Source organism: Alligator mississippiensis, chromosome 10, assembly GCF_030867095.1.
Source record: "Alligator mississippiensis isolate rAllMis1 chromosome 10, rAllMis1, whole genome shotgun sequence".
In the NCBI taxonomy this organism is placed as follows: domain Eukaryota; kingdom Metazoa; phylum Chordata; order Crocodylia; family Alligatoridae; genus Alligator; species Alligator mississippiensis.
The window spans coordinates 77,356,205-77,374,259 of NC_081833.1; the positions used below are offsets into that span (position 1 = coordinate 77,356,205).

At 48.9% G+C, this 18,055-nt stretch overlaps 1 protein-coding gene across 2 annotated transcripts in view; it reads left to right on the plus strand.

Moving 5' to 3' along the window:
• Positions 1-5,763: 5,763 nt before the first annotated feature.
• PMFBP1 (polyamine modulated factor 1 binding protein 1) overlaps positions 5,764-18,055 on the plus strand; it is a 145,772-nt gene continuing 133,480 nt past the window's right edge. For both annotated transcript variants that reach the window (XM_059714012.1, XM_059714013.1), the window contains exon 1: positions 5,764-5,907. In XM_059714012.1, the coding sequence (XP_059569995.1) occupies positions 5,794-5,907 (114 nt within the window). In that variant the 5' untranslated portion in view covers positions 5,764-5,793. The remainder of the gene's footprint in view (positions 5,908-18,055) is intronic.

Consider the following 18,055-nt stretch of genomic DNA (forward strand, 5'->3'; position numbering starts at 1 on the left):
TACAGGCAGAGCATCTAGGAGCCTAATCCTGACTGAGCCCTCTAGCGTAACATGCAACAGCAAGGCACCCACAGAACTATTTTGTTTCTCATGTCATTGTTGCTTAAGCTCCGGTCATAAAGCTTCCCTGAGAAGGTAAAATAAATAAAATAAACCAAACACCATTTCCTTAATGGTTGCAAATGTTTACTGATATTTATGTAGAAACTGTACTTCTCTGCACAGGCAGCATGCAAGTCAGACACCCGGGCAGTGAATACACTTCCACTGGTGCGCTGTGGCCAGTGCTGCTTATGCTGACCGGTGGTCTTTGTCCCTTAGTGGGCACGTCCCCCCATCTGCTGCTGCCACTGTTGTCTGTTGTCTCAGGGTTAAACAGCAAGTGTTTTGGAGTGGCCGTCATCTTGGGGACGTTTATACAGTACCTGGCACAGTGGGACTCCAGTCCATGACTGGAGCCCTTGTGTATCAGCATAATACAAGGGGCAACAATAACAGATTTTTTTTTCCCCCCATAAATTAGCTTAAAGACGGCAGCACGTTCCCAGATGCAAAGTGTTGAATTTCATTAAGGTGTAACTTTATTTACAGAAAGCTGTATTAATGAAATACTGTTGTGTTATGTTCATGAATGTGATCATCTAATTCTAAACTCCTGACTAGAGCAGCATATTTCCACTATTACTCTCTTCTTTAAGATCACCAGTAGGATGTTGGCTACCTGGCAATTACTGCGTACTTCTCATGTGAACCTTTTAATCGGCTCTGGTCCACACTGCTACCAGAAGCAAGAAAAAAGTGTGAGGTGCCTTGTTGTACTGACCAAAAAATAGCCTGTGACACAGGCACGCAAGGGGCAGAGGTAAGGGCTCTGCGTACAGTCTTGGCATGCGAGGGTTCGAGTGTCTGACTGCAAACCTGAAGCCTCTTAACAGAGCCTTTGCTGCGGCACTTGCAAGGATGGTTCAGGGCAAGATGGATGGATCCTGGCGTCCCGCCGGCTTCTGGAGAAATGCTAGCAGAATGTGTAGTCTCTTGGCTCGGGCTCCTTGTCTCAGCTCTGCCACTCCTCTGTGCCTTTCACTTTAGTTCAAGCTGTCCAGTGCCTGTTTTAACTTGCCCGTTTGTACACAGCAGGTCTGCTGACCCATATCTCTTTTTGTTTAAGTGGAGATAGAGCCTTCACCTATAGAGGTTATAACACTAGAACAGTCCTTGCCACAGGGCCTCACCATGGGAATTCAGCCATTCCCATGGCTGATGCAGCAGCTATATACATGCACATGCAGCATGGGCTTCCTCAGGTGCACTCAAGTCTGTTCTGTCCTGTATGCTTCTGGTACTGACCACTTTCCAGTTGTGCATGAAGTGACGAGACCAGTGTCTGTCACATATGTGTTCTTTCATCTTATTCCCTGAGGACAGGCAGTGGAGTGGTTTTGTTTTGGAAGTACATGTGATATAGCTACATGCATTTTTGTAGTTTGTTTGTTCGGGGGAGTGTGCGAGAGAGAGGGAAAGAACTGTAAAAATGCACATGTTGCAATGCAATTTTACAAGTGGGCAGGGGACCAGGAGAGAGAGAACTGCAAACAGCACATTTTATTATCTGTGTGCGTTGGAGAAGGCAGGGAGGCCAGGGAGAGGTCCATCCTAGACCACCAGGATCAGGCACTGGAGAGGGGTCCAGGAGGAGGAGGAATGTCTTCCACCGCCCATTGACAGGAGATCATTCACCAGTGGGTCTCTAGTGACTTCAGTTTCGTGTCTTGGCTTGACTCCCAGTTGAAATAGGTCGCTGGCTCTTTGTTTCAACTCGATGAGTTTGAAGTTGGCCATGGCTAGCTTCTCTCTGAGTTTGCTCAGGAATGGAATATTTGACATTGGATGGTCACTGACTGGAACAAATGTATCCAGGCTGGCTCTGTTTGATGGCCGAATCTGCTATTTCAGCTATGAGCTAATTATCTCAGTAAAAACTACCTTAATGCAGCTACTCATGAATGGCAGATCAGAAACAAATTATTCTGTGGTAAGTCCATGTTTTGCTCAGAGTGGATTATTTCCACACTGCCCATTTTCAGTTTTCACACTTACACACTGCAGCTGAAGAAGTTTTAAAAGAAGAAAGAATTTTAAAAGATTGGAAAGTCTTTGTTTGAAAGTTGAGAGTAACTGGAAAAGAGAGCTATAATGGAAACCATGATGGAGCCTTCTAATGAGCAGCGAGCAGCTCTGCTTATAATTATCCTCTAATGCTTATGTGGTTCTTGCTTATTTACTGCCCAGATAGAATCCGTCGATGTAAATATTAGCCCTGACATCCAGCTGGTAGAAAGGAAAAAAAAGGACCAGGCCGAGATTCCTTGAGTGCGTGCCATTCGCAGCCCCGTCCCACAACCCGACCAGTGATTTCAGCCAGCTGTTAGAACGTGCTTGCATTTGGTGTGCAGCAGCCCTGCGCTGGGATGGGGCGATGTTGTGGCGCGGCTCCTCCGGCGAGGCCTGACTGGGCTGGGGACTGACCGGGTTGTGCTCGGGCTGGTTCTGTTGCTTGGCCTGGGGAGGAACTGCATGGAAGCGGTTAAGGCTCATCCATAGTGAGAACTGCCCTGTCTGTTATTTCTTGAGCTTCCTGTGTGCTTGTGGCTAGCCGGGTAAGTGCAGGATTGGTGTGCACGATGCATGGCTTATAAAACAACTCTGACTACAAATTCCCCCCAGAAGAATATGGCTTTTTTAATACAGAAAAACATATGTTTTCCTTCATTTTTGTTAAAGTAGGAGACAAAGTTCCAGGCATTGTCTTGTTCTGCTGTCACACATCAGTTCCAGAGACAGACAGGGAGGGACGTTTGCACTCCTTCTCCTTTGAGTTAATAATTTATCCTTCATTTTGTTTCTGGATTGTGCCCCACTTCTCTTGTGCACTACTTGCACTGGCCCAGATAGCTTGTTGCACGCATGGAGGAGCCCAGCCTTGGCCGGTGGTTGTTATCTCCTCTGCAAGGTGAGTTCACAGCCCCAGTGATTTCCCAAAGATTTTGCTTTGCTGGATTTCTCTGACTCCCACCATTGCACAAAGTGCTTTCAGCAGCACCGTCCCTTATCCAGGCCAAGCACAACTTCACCCGGATAATGCCACCTGATAGCAGCATGGCAGGCATCTGCCAGGATTCCAAGGGGTTTGTTTTGGGGAGGTTTTTTGTACTTTTATGATTTTAATAGGCTGACAGTGTGTGCCTATGTAGAAACACAGACACTACTGTCTCCGTCATCCTTCTCCTTGCTTGTGAAACTAACTGTTAAAACTGTCTTAGCTTAAATTGCAGGTTTCCTTAAGCAAAGGCTCTCTTTTTTTTGGTCTGTATTCATACAGTGCACAGCACAAATCCCAGCCTGGAATGGGGAGCATTTATTAGACTACTATATAAACAATAATACACTGTCCAGAGCTAAAACTCAGCAGAGCCGGGTGACTAATGCAATAGGTAGTCTTGTGATGCAGGGACAAAAGCCTGAGATAATGAAACATTTTTTCTGACTCAGGATACTATATCTGCCTCCAGGTGGGTGGACACGTTGTCAGCTCGCACAGGCCAAGTTAACGCACCCGTCTTGGAAGCGGCTGAGGTGTGGATGTGTCAGATGCCTGCTGTTGTGCTTGTGTGACACATTCCAGTGACTGATTAAAGAACAAACCAACAAAAACCCAGCAGGTGAGTTTACCTGCAAACAGGCACCTGCACAGGGCCCCTTAATCCGAAACGAGCAGTAGTTGGACTGGTCCTCTCACGGCCCGTTTCAGCCCCCCGCTAGCGATGGACTCCTGTAGGTGGTAGAGGGCTGGCCTGGTTTAGAGTTGTCAGAGCTCTCTGGTTTTCTTGGTCCTTATTTAATTTGATATCTGAGAGATGAATCGAGCCCTAAAACATCAGATCTTATTTGTGACCATTCAGAGTTTTGTAGGTCAAAATACAGGATTTGGAAGAGCCGTCCAGTCCAGGCTTCAAAAGCAGTACCCAGAAACCAGTAGGCAGCCAGTGCAGACTGTGAAATACGGGTCTGGGGAACGATGGGCTGGCGGGATGAAACGATCCTATTCTGGGAGTAAAGCATTTAGCCCTTAGTAGGGCCAAAGTATAGTGCTTTTTTGGTATCTGTTGACATGCCGCCAGGTATGTGTTTGGTGGGAGTCTAATCCAACAACTAGCCACCTGTCGCGCAGACATAATTACCGCGTTACTCTAATTATATCAACCTTTTTTTCCCTTCAGAAGAACCATAAAACCTGTGCCTGATTTATACACGGGGTTGACCTATCATTGGGCCCCCCGCGTCTTGCTTGGGTACTTGCGCTATTTTTGTGTATGCAGTATAAAATACCAAATCAGACTTTTTCATCAGTTTTTATTTTAGTGTTTTTAGGTCATTTAACCCTTTAGGCCCTTTCTCCTCTAAGATTTCCTTATGTCCAGTCTGACGTGATCTTCAGTTAGTTTGTGCCCGCTGTTTCTTGCCCTCCCCTGGGGTGACTTGGGGCACAGACAGGCTGCCACCGGGTCCCCTCCGAGGCTTCTCTTCTCCAGGCTGAACGGTCCCGAGCCCGTGGCTCGTGTTCGCGTGGTGGTCTGTCACGACACCCAGGTCTGGTTCAGGCGTGTGCCGGCAAGCGGAGCACGGCCGAGCCCGTGAGCGTGTCGTGGGTGTTTCTCCCCCCCCGGAGCACTTTGCGTTTCTCCGTACTAAACGTCGTGGGGCTGAGGGCGGTCTGCCCAGCTCGCGCGCCCGGCCGGTACGGGCACTGCTGTGGCGTAAGGGCCGCGGCAGGCCAAGGTCTTGAGCTGGAGTTGCCCGCTTGTATTCAGGGGACGCTGTTTTCCTCAGGGTGAACCTGAACCTGGGTTTATAAGACCACCGTGCATGTAAATCCTCAGGACAATACGGTAAAAAGGGTCCTGCTGCTTTTACATAACAAGCGCCTGTGCCTGGTTCCTCTCAAACTGCCTTCCAGGTAGGTCTGAGGTAAAGAGCACCGAGATGTTAAGTAACAAGGGCTAGCCTACGCGCACCCCGACACCACCGCCCTGATCCTCCTCTCGTGTGTTTGTGGCCATCGGCCGCCTCTTGTCGCACGCTTCAAGGGCGCGTCCCCGCGGTGGGAGCGTTTGTGTCCGTGCGTGGCAGGGGCTCCGAAGCACCGACGTGCAAGTGCGAAGCAGATGGCTCGCGTTGTTCGAGGCGGGGCAGAGCTGCACGTGAAGCGAGACGCGGGCCGGGCCGGGCCGCTCCAACTGGCAGCGGACTCCAGCCGGGAGTCGTGTCGTGTCCCGTCCCCCCCCCCGCCCGCCCGGGTGTGTGAGTGGCGCAGGGAAGGACTAGGCCGCTCCGTCGCCATGGCAACTCCAGGCCTCTCGTCAGTTGCTCCCCGCGCCGTCCCCATGGCAACCGGACGCCTCGCCGCCTCTCCAGCGAACTTCAGCCCTCTCCACGGGCTAGTCCCGCCCCTTTCGAGTCTTCCAGCCAGTCAGCGCGGCCGCAGAGCAAGCCCGGCCGCTGGTATTGGGCAGCGCGGCCGCGAGTTCCCACCCAGGCCCCAGCAGGGTTGAGCGCCCCGTCGCAGCCGTTGTGGAGTGACGCCGCGCTCCCCGCGCCCCGCGCGGATTGGCCGGGCGGCGGCGGCGGGGGCGGGGATGGGGCCGGCGGGCTCCGCGATTGGCCCGGCGCCTCGTCCGTCGGCGGCGGGGCGGGTGCGGCGGCGGCGGCGGCCGGTTCGAACGGCGGGCGCGGAGCATGGCCGGGGCGTGCCGGGCGGCGGCGGCGCTGCGGGCCGAGCTCCACGCGCTGCACCGCGAGCGCCTGCGGCGGCTGGACCGCGCGGGGGGCGCCCGGCACGACGTGCTCGCGGTGAGTCGGGAGCGGCCCGCTGCTATGTCTGCACGCGTCACGTGCGCGGTAGGAGCGGAGGCGCGGAGCGCGTGTCCCGCACGCAGCGCCTTCGCTGACCAGCCGGGGCCGGCGCTTCGCCGCGTGGCCAGGCCCGGCGCTCGGCGAAGACGGCCGGGGCGGGCGGCCACCGCCTCCGGTGGCGCCTGGGCCGACCCTCTGCAACGACACGGGGCTGAAGCTCGGGATGGCTCCGGGGCACGGAGACAGGCTGTGCCTCGGTCTCCTACGGCCTGGGGCCTTGCCGCTGACGCGGCTCCCCGAGCCCGAGCCCGAGCCCCCTGCCGGCAGCTGCGTTCGGCGGGGCCGTGTTTGGGGCGCCAGAGGAAGGGCTCGGTAGCCTCGCAGCGTGCCGCCAAGCCTCGCCTCGCCTCGCCTCGCCTCGCCTCTACACGCGGTTAGGGCCGGGCTGGTTGCGCTCACGAGCCGTCCTTGCACTTGCCGGGTGCTCATAGCTGTGCTTTTGTATGCTTCAGTGTCTGGTGTTGATTTGCAATGCAGGTCAGAGACAAAGAGGAGGATCGAACATACCAAATAAAATTAGACTGCACATTCCCTGAACCCTCTCAAATTCCCTTTCCAATAGACAATTAGATAATTGTTCTGCAGACTTTTCCCATGAAACAGTGCGACTGGCTTTCCACGACGTGCCTCAGGATTTAACTCTTCAAATGAAGTTTTCTCTTCCCGCTGGGATTTATGTGGGGCCAAATTTGGGCCTGCATCTAATAGCTACAGCTGTTGTAGGCACCTGACTAGGACCTGGGTACAGGAGAGACTGAATCTGGCTCTTACTTCAGATCTTTATTCATTTAAGAAAGCAGCTCAGTAGTGGCTGTTGTGCCCCAGCCCAGGGCTGACCGCGCAGACGGGCTGGGCTCCCTAGCTGTAGCCCCGTAAACTACGGCGCAGAGTAAATGTTGGCTGGCGCTGACCTGACTTCTGCTATTTTGACAGTTGTACTTTGGGCACACAGCAGTGTCAGGTGGGCTATACGATGTTCTATCTCTACAGTACAGTTTGTAAGAGTAATAAATCCTTAGTAACACACGACTTCCCTGCAAGACTCTGCTGTTAAATCTTCACCAGGAGATAGAGACACCTTGCCATTTCTCGTGTAGATTAGCAGGGTTATATTGTGCTAATTCTAAAGGGCAGCGATACAAGAAAGACAAGCTACTAAATTATACTACTGAAGTGTATTCCTTATTTGAACTGTTCCGTTGTGCAAAGACTCAGATGCTCAAACACAGCAAAACTCAATACAAAAAGCTCCATCAGGAGACTGTTAAGGCAGCTTGGTTAAGCACTCAGGAACTGCAAAAAGGCAAAATTAAGCCTGTATGTAAACCCTGCTTCCTGCTGCACGTGAATAGAGATGAGGCGGTTTTAAATCCATGTTTACGTAATATTTCTAGAAGCATTTTCTAAGAAGGGTAAGTGGAATTCCCAGTCTGGGCAATGGAGGCTCATATCTGTTTTCAGCTCCTTTCGTCCACGCCATGTTGAGGAATCCCCTTCTCAGTGCAGAGGGAAAAGGTGTTTTTTCTCCCTCAGAACAACTGTGGAGGGATGAAGGGACCCTGCTCCTGTTATTCCTCAGCCTGTTGACAATGGGAGGTGCCATCCCACATTGCCTTTTCACAAGAAGCACTCGAGCCTGCTCTGGTTCTTGAAGTCAGCGGCTTGCCTCAGACAAGCCTGCTCTGCTCTGCTCATCGGTGTTGTTGCTTGTCTACAAAGCACTGCCTGCTGGGTCGGCCCGAGCGCCGTGTGGGCCACGCAACCCAGCTGCTTCTCTGACTAAATGCCAGTGCAGATTCCTGATGTCTTGCAAAGTTGTCTGAGCAGTTCTGCCCAAATTCCCCAGTTTAATTTAATAGGAGCCAATCCCTCTGAGTACTTGGAAGTTACCTTATGTATCTTGGGTGCTGCTCCAAGCAATTAATGAAGTGTTGGATTTCACGGGAATTTTCAGGGACTCATTTTCGTAGTTGTTCTGTCTTGCTGTGCAGTTGCTTTCTCAGCCTGTCCCTGTCAACTGAAGTACTGTGCCAGTCAGAGTCCTAAGAAGCTTGAGGCAAAGCCTGGGTTTATGTGGTATGACTTACAACTGCAGTTTTGAGTCAGATGCACCCACCTGCTGTTAACTTTGCCAGGGGATCCTGATGCTTGTGCTTGTCAGCATGGCCCTCACACCAAAAGGCACCAAGTTGCTTTTGTGGTAGAAACCCAATGTACAAGTGTCCTGGAGTTATCTTTGGATCCTCAGTGAGTTTCAAACTTGTCTCCCATTCCAAAAGCACCAAGATGATGGAAGCTGAACAGCTGTGGCACTGAAAGAGCAGGGAAATGTCAATCTTTCAGGGACCCAAGTCACTACAGGACCTTAACCAAACCTTCGAGAAGGCTCAGAGAAATTCTGCGGACAACACTGAACTGCAGTTGTGTCTTGCTCTTGCTCCTGCCAACTCAGCCCTGCACCCAGGCAAGGACCAGGCGGTACCCAGCCTGTAGTGGGTATGGATAATGTTCTTAGATTGTACGCAGGACTGAGAAGGCCTATGGAGTCCAGTCTCCTGCATTAGCAGGTGGCCACTTATCCAAAAGGATCCACAAGTTTATCAGCTCTGACCTTCTCATACACAACAACTGCAAAAACAAACAGAAACCCACCAGAACAAACCGGGCCAACGGTGCAGTTTGTGTGGATGTTTTTGCAATGTTATGATGGAAACATTAACACCTCATACCATTCAGTAAGCATTAGAGTTGGCATTCAGATGAAGAAGCTAATATTGCCATAAGGTTTTCCAAAACTCTGACCTTTTAGACCAAAGCTTTCCAGATCTGGGCTGTGTCAAAAGGTTTGGGAGTTTTTCCCCTCAAGTCAAACTCAGAAAAACCCAAGCCAAAATAAAGCAAATCAAACATTCATCTTCAGGATTTTTATAAATAAAATAAAATCGGAGGAAAATATACTTAAAATTGAATACTTTTTTTTATAGCAGCTCCAGGAGACTGAAACACTTGCATTTTAAGAGGAGATGGCCCAAAGGGAAAGGAGGTACCTTTCTGTAAAAATGGCTTCTGATTTGGCCATTTAATAATAAGATTTGAGTTACTTTTGCATGTACCCTGTAGTCTTGATTTTCCAATGAAGGCACTCTCAAAGAGCTACCTTCCAACACTCAGAAGGAAATTACGCTGTGTATGCGTGTGTAGTTAAAACTTGATGACACCACATTTTGGGCCTTGGTCCGTTGGTTGTGGGGAATGTAGGAGCAGTAAGCAGTGAGGTGCTCAGTAGAAATCTGGGGCCCGGGGGCACGCCCGGAGGAAAGATCAATAGAGATGGGATACAGAAGAATACTGTCAAAGTCTCACTGAGTTTTACCTTATTATCAGCAACGAGATAGGAATAGTCTCATGATCTGATCCCTGGCAGGGGCAGGTCATCACCTAGGGTCTTTCAGCAAGAAGGAAGCACCCTCTTTCCTCCGAGCGCTCCTTTGGAGGAAAGCCCAAGTGAGGGAGCAGCCAGCCCAGCAGTTGTCCTGCCAGAACGCCCAGTCCAAACCATTCTCTGGTGCTTAGAGGCTTTTGTGGGCGGGGGCAGGGGTGATGAGCGTGCTACTTTACTAGGGCTGCCTATGGCTTTCTGCATTACATTGGCCAAATCACATCATTTCCATTCCTGTCCTAGACGGATGTTATTTGTTATTAGTCTTGCTTGGGAAAGAAAGCATTAGCTGAGTGGGCAGAAGGCTTAAAAGGAGGATCCAGTTCCAGCCTGAAAAGTCTGCTGAGGGAAAATGTGTGCTGAGTGAGAGTGAGCTGGTGATGGGAATGGATTGGCAAAAGTTTCTGGGCCAAGGATACCAGGGCTAGGAAGAAGAGACAGCCTCTAGAAAAGTGGTCCTCAGCCTTTTTAGACTGCAGGCACCCCTCTGAAAATGCCAGCTCTTAGATTTTACATGTTTTTGACTGGGGGAAAAATGATAGTGATTCTCTTGTTGCAAAGAACTCAAACCACCACAGGTCTGAATGTTTTTAACACTGGATTCCTATTTGAAATCTCTGGGTTTATCTTGTGACTCATGTCTGCATGCCTAACAGTGCTATACCCGCATTGCACGGCAGCCTGCAGCACCCTCGAAAGGAGCTCAAGGTACCCCAGGGTGCCACAGCATCCTGGTTAAGAATCACTGCTGTAGAAGAACAGGTTTGGGCTCCTCGCCTGAGGAGGAGAATCTTCCTCTCAGACCTACAGGCCTGCCGTTATCCGGCTCATGCTTTCCCCCTTCTTAAACACAGGTACTGTGTTTGCTGCTTTCTAACCTTATGCTGTCACCCAAATTCATTAAAAATCCTTGCTGCCTTTATTGTTCTACGTGACGATTCTTTCAGAATTAAAGGATGGAGACTATCTGGTCCTCCCCTCTTCAGCAAGTTAAATGCTTCTGCCTTTGCTTTGGCTTCTGTTTCCATGTGCTTGTCTTGCTTAAACCATCCTACTTTTGCCCCCACGTTCATCATCATCACAGTCTTTACTGAAGACTGAGATGACATGCATTTAATGCTTAGGCCATACCTACATTATCTTAATCTCACCCCCCATCTGCACCCTTACTGGCTCCACTTCTTCCTGCCTTGCTCTCTGCTTATTTGTATGGTTGAAGGACGCTGCTGTTAGTTTTAATTTCCTTTGCAAGGTCTCACTCGGCTTGACTTTTGGCAATTTTCCCTTGACCCCTATACTTTCTGATGTCCAGGAAAGTGTTTTTTGCCAGTCAGCCTTCTCTTACATTTCTTATAGGCTCCCTGCTTCCTTCTGATGTCCTTTTCTGAAGCGATTATTTGTTCACATAGGTCAGGAGAGGTGTGGGTTTTTAAGAAAAGGAGAGGAGAAACCTGCCTGAACCATGATGCAGATGCCTGAAAGCAGGGCATAGAGGATTCAGAGCCAGTAATAGCAAGACAGGCTAACTGGAGTAGACCTGACAAGAAGGGCAGGTAGATTATTTCAGGAGCTGATGGGTAGTGCGGGGGAGAGAGATACTGAGGCAGGGTCTGTAGGCAGTGCCCATCTCCATCAGCCTACATAAACTATGGATGCAGGTACTTTGACCTCTGAGAATTTTCAAAAGTACATCTAATTATTGTGGCAATTCATGTCCTAATTAAGGGTTTTGAGGACTCTTGACTATACTGCTTTGATTGAAACAAAGACAAAACAGTTTTTCCTGAGTTTATTCAGCGCTCATTCACACACATTTTGTAATAGTTCTGGGGCAAAGTGGCTGCTCACTTTGTCGTGTCTCGCATTTTACATACACCTGTAACTAAAGTGCATATGTGAACAGGAGCCCGGGACAGAACATTGCCTTTCCTCTCCCTGGGACTGGGTGGGAATTGCACAGGCGGGAGCCCTTTCCTGGCACAAACTGCTAAAGGGATGAGGCCACTCTTGATTTTGGAGCACTCTGGGGGAAGGTGGCAGCACAAGGCTCGGTGCGATGGGAGGCTGGCTGGCCAGTCGGCTTGCTTGCTGGGTTGACAATGCATTGAACTTACACTATCACCAACACTCTGTGTGCGCGCAGTGGCAGATACTGGTTTTTGATCTATTTTGTGGCTCCAGATGTTGGTCCAAAGCCTTATTTTGACCACAGCAAGCTGTCTAATTTTATTGGGGAAAAAGCAATTTCTTTGAAATTGGTCAATGTTTGATTAAAGGAAAATAACTTTCTCTTCAAGTGTCTGGAGTCCAAGGTGGTGTTTTCAAATGCAGAGCCGTCAGGTGACCCCTTATTCAGAGCTGAATGTTTGCAGACTCCTCACATGGATGGCACATCCAAATTCTGACCCCGCCAACAGACATCCACAGGCTAGTACATCTGGGATGTACAGGCTAGTTCTGAATGCAATTCATCTTGAAGTGTAAGTGATGAAAATAAGGATGACAAATAAGATAGTAACAATGTTCAGAATTAATTGGATTTGTGTCACTGAAGCTACTGGTAACAGATGTATACTGTGGGTCAGTTAGACATGTGAAGTTTTAAATGCTTAGCTGCTAGACATGCTCTCAGCTGGTTTTGTCCTCCGAGTCTGAAACTTTAAAGCAGGGGGCACGGGACAAGCCCTCTTTCCAACACTGGGGGGTAGATCGTACTCTACTGAACCCACAGTTCTGCAGTTTTAGAAACACACATGGGTTGTGGTTCACAAAATCCAGCATATGTAGATTCTAGGGTGTAACAGGTCACCGCTCTGGGCCGCCCTTAATGTGGCCCACACACCTGTCTCTGGGGCAACCGCCTGCCTACTCACCTGCCATGCCTTGATCTTAATTGATTAATTAGTATTAATTAGCAGGAGGTTGCCCTAATACTGCCCCCCCTAAGGGGGTGCCATCTGCAGCTCCTTTCCTCCCCAGTACCGCAGCCCAAGCCTCGATGATGGCATCTTGGCATTTACATCCTCACTGGCCCCCATGCTGGGCCCCAGAATCGTCCTAACAGGACCCCTCTATGATCCCTCCAATCAGACAGCCTATCCACCTTCATTTGGGCTACCTAGCCCCCCAAAACCATTTTCCCCTCTCGGGTGTGGTCCCCCCAGGACCTCCAGCTACTAGTCTTGGCCCACCTCCAGGCCAGTCAGGACCCCAGGCCCCCAGCTCTTGGGCATCCCTCGCGGTGGGCCCCTGGCTCTGGCCCCAGCATGGGCCAGTCGAGGGTACTCTCTTGTTCAGGTCGGGTCTCTAGCCCCTCACTGTCTCCCAGGGTCCGCCCTCTGGGCCCCTCACAAACACTGGGGTTACCCAGTAGGCACCCTGACCCACCTTTCACCAGGGTGGTAACTGGCCTGGCATTTCCTGGGGGTTCCCGCGCCACTGAGAGCCCCACCAGGCCACCCACTCCTGGCAGGGTGCAGTTTTAGGTCATGCCTAGGACCAGGAGCCTCCTTACCTCCAGATGATCTCAGCAGCCCTCCAGCCAGACAGTGTTGTTGCTTGACCCCCAGCAGCCAAACTGCCCTGTTTATATAGGCAGCCCTTAGCTCCAAAATGGCTGCCCTCGTCAGGCACCTGGTGGCTGCCAGCTCCAGGCCCTTAAAGTGGCAGCACACACAGTGCCCTGCCACACAGGGCACCAAGGGTTAGTCTCATGAACTGCATGTTACTTTGCACCCAAAAGGTGCTCTCATGTCTTGTAAAAATCTTTACTCTGCATGTTTTTGTACATACCAGGCTTCTGTTCCTGGACTACATGTAATTTGGCCAACTCACATTGTAACCTCTGATATCCTTGTGCCTACTTAAACCATTATTTCCTACCCTCCATCAGTGGTTATATTTGTGCACAATTTAATTTTAATTCATAACAAGGAGGTTGGTTTTCAGCACTAATGTAGATCAAGGTGCTGATGCTGTTGCATTGCCTGCTGCTTGTTTTCAAAGTGAAGGCCAAGATAAAAACTCACATTCAGGGATAAAGCGGTAGGTCCAAATTAAAATTAGTATGACAGTTTTAGAATTTACCTGGCAAGCAGATTCTTTGCTAAAGTTCAAATGCAAGATTTTGTTGTTTGATGCTTTGAATTTGGATATGAGACAGTCCTCATTCCATCTTGCTCCTTGTTTACTGTCCCTATGATAGACCAGTTTTAAAGATCGGTATTTATTGCAAAGTGCAACAGCTGGGTGGACACAAGCTATAAGCTAGTAAATCTTATCTTTCTAACCATTAGAACAGGTACTGAAATAGTATTCCCTCTTGACTGGCAACTGTGAACTCCCTGGTACCCGTCACGAAAACAATCTCTGTTTAACAATGTTTTTAGATAATATGATTGATGCTCTGGTAACACCAAGAAATATTCCACCCAAGACAGGGCGGCCAACTCGGGCCATGTGCGACAAATGGCACGGGCAGCCTCCATATGTGGCAGGTGGTGGATTAGGGAGGGGCCAGACATCACAGTGGCAGAAAACAGAGCAGCAGATTGGACAGGGAGCCCAGGATAGGGAACAGAAAGCAGAGTGGCAGATCTTGCAGGGGTGGAACTGGGGGGATGGTGCGGGCTAGTTTGTGGCACCTCCCAAAAGCACTGGGTCCCAGTCAGCCTACGTGTACAATTAAAGCTTTACTGCTGGCCATGCATTTACAAGCGTGGTAGGTATTTGTTACCTCATCTGCAGTTCTTGTCTGATTGTAGGATCCAAAAAAAGAGTCTGTTGCCTACAAAAGCTTATGCTTTTCTGGACAAGTTAGTCGTTAGGGTGCCACCCTGCTCTACCTCCTGCCGTTATATTGTTACGGACAGTTCTCAACTACTTTGTGTGCACATATCCTGGTCCTAGCTGTTTCAGGTTACGGCCTTAATAATCTTGTCTTGGTTTTGGTCTGAATTATTAGTTGACCTGGCTGGCCAGGTCATGCTATTTGAGGGTGACCTAGTAAATCTCTTGCAAGATCTCTTCTTCATATTTAACTGTGTGTTTCATAATGGATGCAGGGCAGGCGTAAACGCAGCTGGTTTCTGGTGGTCTGTTCTGGGCAACAGCCACTTTCATTACAAAGTGTAAGGTTTTTTGCTTTTAAAAAAAAGTTAAAAAGGTTTTTAGTTTTTTTCAAGCACATTTAAGGATTTTATGCAAAAACACAACTCTGTTCCAAATTCTAGCTGTGACCCCCGTGGTACCTGCTGCAGTCCTGTCAACCTCATGGCAGGAAGTTGGAGTGACAGTGGCTACTGCTAGACTGCAGAATGGGCTAGAGCAGAGACCTGGAGCCCTAGGTGCCTTCCTTAGTCAGAGGAAACGCACTCCATCTTTTGACTTCCTAAACTTTGAGAAATCTCCTTACTGTTATTTCTAATTAAAGTCTTACGTGTATTTGTAGCTTTCCCTGTTCTGATTATCTTGGTCACCTCATATTGTAGTTTTAATAGCTGTGTCATGGGGTCCAGCCAATTTGTCCATAGAACAAGTAGCTGACGGATAATACAATATTGTCTGTGACTATTTCAGAGAACACAAAATAAGAAGTTCCTTTGCTGCTGTTTCTTAGCTAACTTCCCCAAATAGCCCCCTGCCTTCAACATGGAAGTCCTCCCAGGTGGGGTGACTGAAACCACTTGCTTTCCTTTGGTATTTTTAACTGAAGCCTGGCTCTGAAGTGCTGCTGAACACTTCTGAGGAGCCCCTGCTTGCCTTCCATTCAAGCAGAGCAAATGCAATCTCCAGTATTCTTAGACCCTCGGAAGAGCTGATGCACTTGTGGGGATTCAGATGGTTCATGGAGGCTGAGTCTTGGGACAGAATCAGTTTGTCAGAAAGTGGTTTTTATTTCTGGAAGCCAAGCAGTTGTATACCATGTGCCATTCACCCCCCTTCGATTTCTCAGCCAGTGCTGATTAAGGGATAACTATGATCATTTGTGGGGAAGGCAGGGCAGAGGTGGATATGTCCCTGGTAGCAAAGTCCCAGGCAGACAGCCAAGCTAATTGCTGTATTCACAAAGAAGCATTTCTTGAGAATGTTGTATGGGGGTCCCTGTGAAAATGACTCTGGCTGGAAAAAGAAATAAGAAAGTTGGTTTAATCCTTGGATAATTTCACTTGTGGGTTTTAGGGCAAAGAGGAGCTGGGATCAAATGAAAGAAACTGCACCTTATTAGAAGCATAAAAACTAGTGACTGTATCTTGGCCAGTGTTCCCTTTTTTCCAGTAAGCTGTCTGCTGTACGGAGGTGTATAACCCTAATGGCTTGTTGTATGCCATTAAAAGGTATTGTACACTCATAAAAGAATGACATTTTGATCAATGCTGTTAAAAGAATTACTGTCTTGACACAGAAAAGCTTTCCTGCTGCAAGTTTAAAAATATGCCTTTAAAAGCTTTTTATTGAATACCTTTGCATCCTTCAGAAATGTGCCATTTTGGCATGAGGCATGAGGTTGCTCTGAAGTATTCCATATCGTAACTGAAATGCAAACCCTCCCGTTTACCATCAGAATAGTTAAGTATATTTACTTAACTACCATCCAGGGGACTAAAAGAAGAAGTACCTTCACCTACTAGATGTAGTCTAAAAATAAGAATTTCTTGTTTTTAGAGAAACCAAATCGTTTGAGAACCGTTTCTTTTTTGTTTGGCATTGATTTTCCTCCGGCTTTGCTCAAGGGCCCTTTGAGCTTTGAAGTCATGTGTTTTATACCTAGAAGTGGGTGACAGTGGGCTTGTCTACATGCACGGTAACTGCTGTGCATTAGTGAATGTGTAGATGCGCCCAGTATCTCCAATGTAGTTGGCCCCAACTGTGACTTGCTGACAACAGTTGTGAACAATGGTTCAAATGTATAATGCAGGTACGGCCTTAGGAATCCTGTCGGTAGGTTTGGCAACGTGGAATTAGTCTAGTTACCTGGCCTCTGAGATGGCAGTATCTGGAGTCAGGGCATTACATGGTGTTAGCACTTCGTAACTTAGCCAATTATATCCAACTAGTTTAAGCACAAGTCTTCCCAGGTATTCATACCAGCATGCTGCGCAGATCTAAGGATCCTCATATTCTTGTTCTGTGTCCAAAGTAATGCCATATTAGAGGTTTTCTGTGCGACTCAAAACACACAGCTGCCTCCCCGAGTCTCTGTTTCAGCTTTCCAGATGCAGAGTGGGAAGTATTATTTCCCCTACCTTATAGGTAAGTTGCAGTGATAAATGTATGTCATTGTGTTTGGAATACATGCCTTTGTGTAATGGGAAGCTTACACAAGGACCCAAGGGTGAATCTGTTCTTTAATTTAGTAGCTTTTAGCTATTTATTGACCAAAAACATTTTAACACAAAGTTAAGGTTGCTCAGTACTATCTCTTGCCCTTCCAGAACATCGTATTCACCAGACTCAAACCTAGTAAAGAGAAGGTCCGTATAACCTTACCTGGGCACCTGGAAGCTAGCAGTAGCCACTGGGACTACCTGGGTGTGCTCCAGCTGCATTCAGCATGGCAGGTACAGTTGTGCTGAGTGGTGGAGGAGGTTGTTGGGACATCTTGGCAAGGCTGTGAACATGTGATATGAAGAGATTTGGAGCAGATATTCTGAGCTCTTCCGAATCTCTTTTCTTCCTTCTGTGTTCAAAAGAGAGAGAGAGAGACTGTGCTTCATACCAGCTGTGCAAAGGGGTCTTCTCTCCCTGGGAGGTGTTATCGGTGAGGTTGGGGGTGGGGTGATGGTCTAGGTTTTATGATGGGTAAATATGAAGATGTTAAATGGCATCATGTGTGGAAGTGTGAAGAGTTTGTACAGTTTAGTGAGTAGACCTTTGTTTTGATGAAGTCAGCAACGTGTGTGCATGGGCTGTATCTCAAGAGCCTCACCCTCAATGACATTACTAACCTTGCCTTGTACCAGTGAGGCACTGCTGGGGTCAAGTCAATGCAAGTTTGTTGGCTTTTAAACAGGAAGGGCTGTGACTTCTTCAATACCTTCCCTTCTTCGCTGTGGTTGTGTTCCCTGCTGCTGAGAGATACTGACCCCCCATCTCTGAATGGATGCAACCCGTATGCTCTGTGGATGGAGGAGCAGGCACTGGCTGCAGCGGAAGGAAGGAACTGAAGTTGTCACTTCTGGCATGGAAGAGATCTCTGGATCCAGTGGCCAGGCAGATGTATTCCTTTTGGGCAGCTTCAGTGTGTGCATTGGTACAGATGAAGGACTGTGGGCAGGAGCAATCAGGCAGCCTGGCTTGGGAAGCATGACTGAGTGGGGCTTACCCTGGGGGGAACTGCACCAGCTTTGGTTTGGTCATCCCAGGCACCTTTGTCTAGGATCAGGCCTCTCCCAAAGACTCTTGGCAACCCTGGTGATTCAAAAGTGGCACGCCATGGACTCTGCAAGACTGAAGCAGCACTGCGTTAGTTGTCTGTGACACCTGTGGTTGAAGACACATGGACTGCAAGTTTGACTGCAGCAGACTGGTGTTTCATGGCAGGCTGAAGCAAGTTACCATGGCCACCCAAATACCTCACACCCATGGGACAGCGCTGTCACTGCCAACCTCCAACAGTGCCTTCTAGCTAGGCTGACCATATAATTT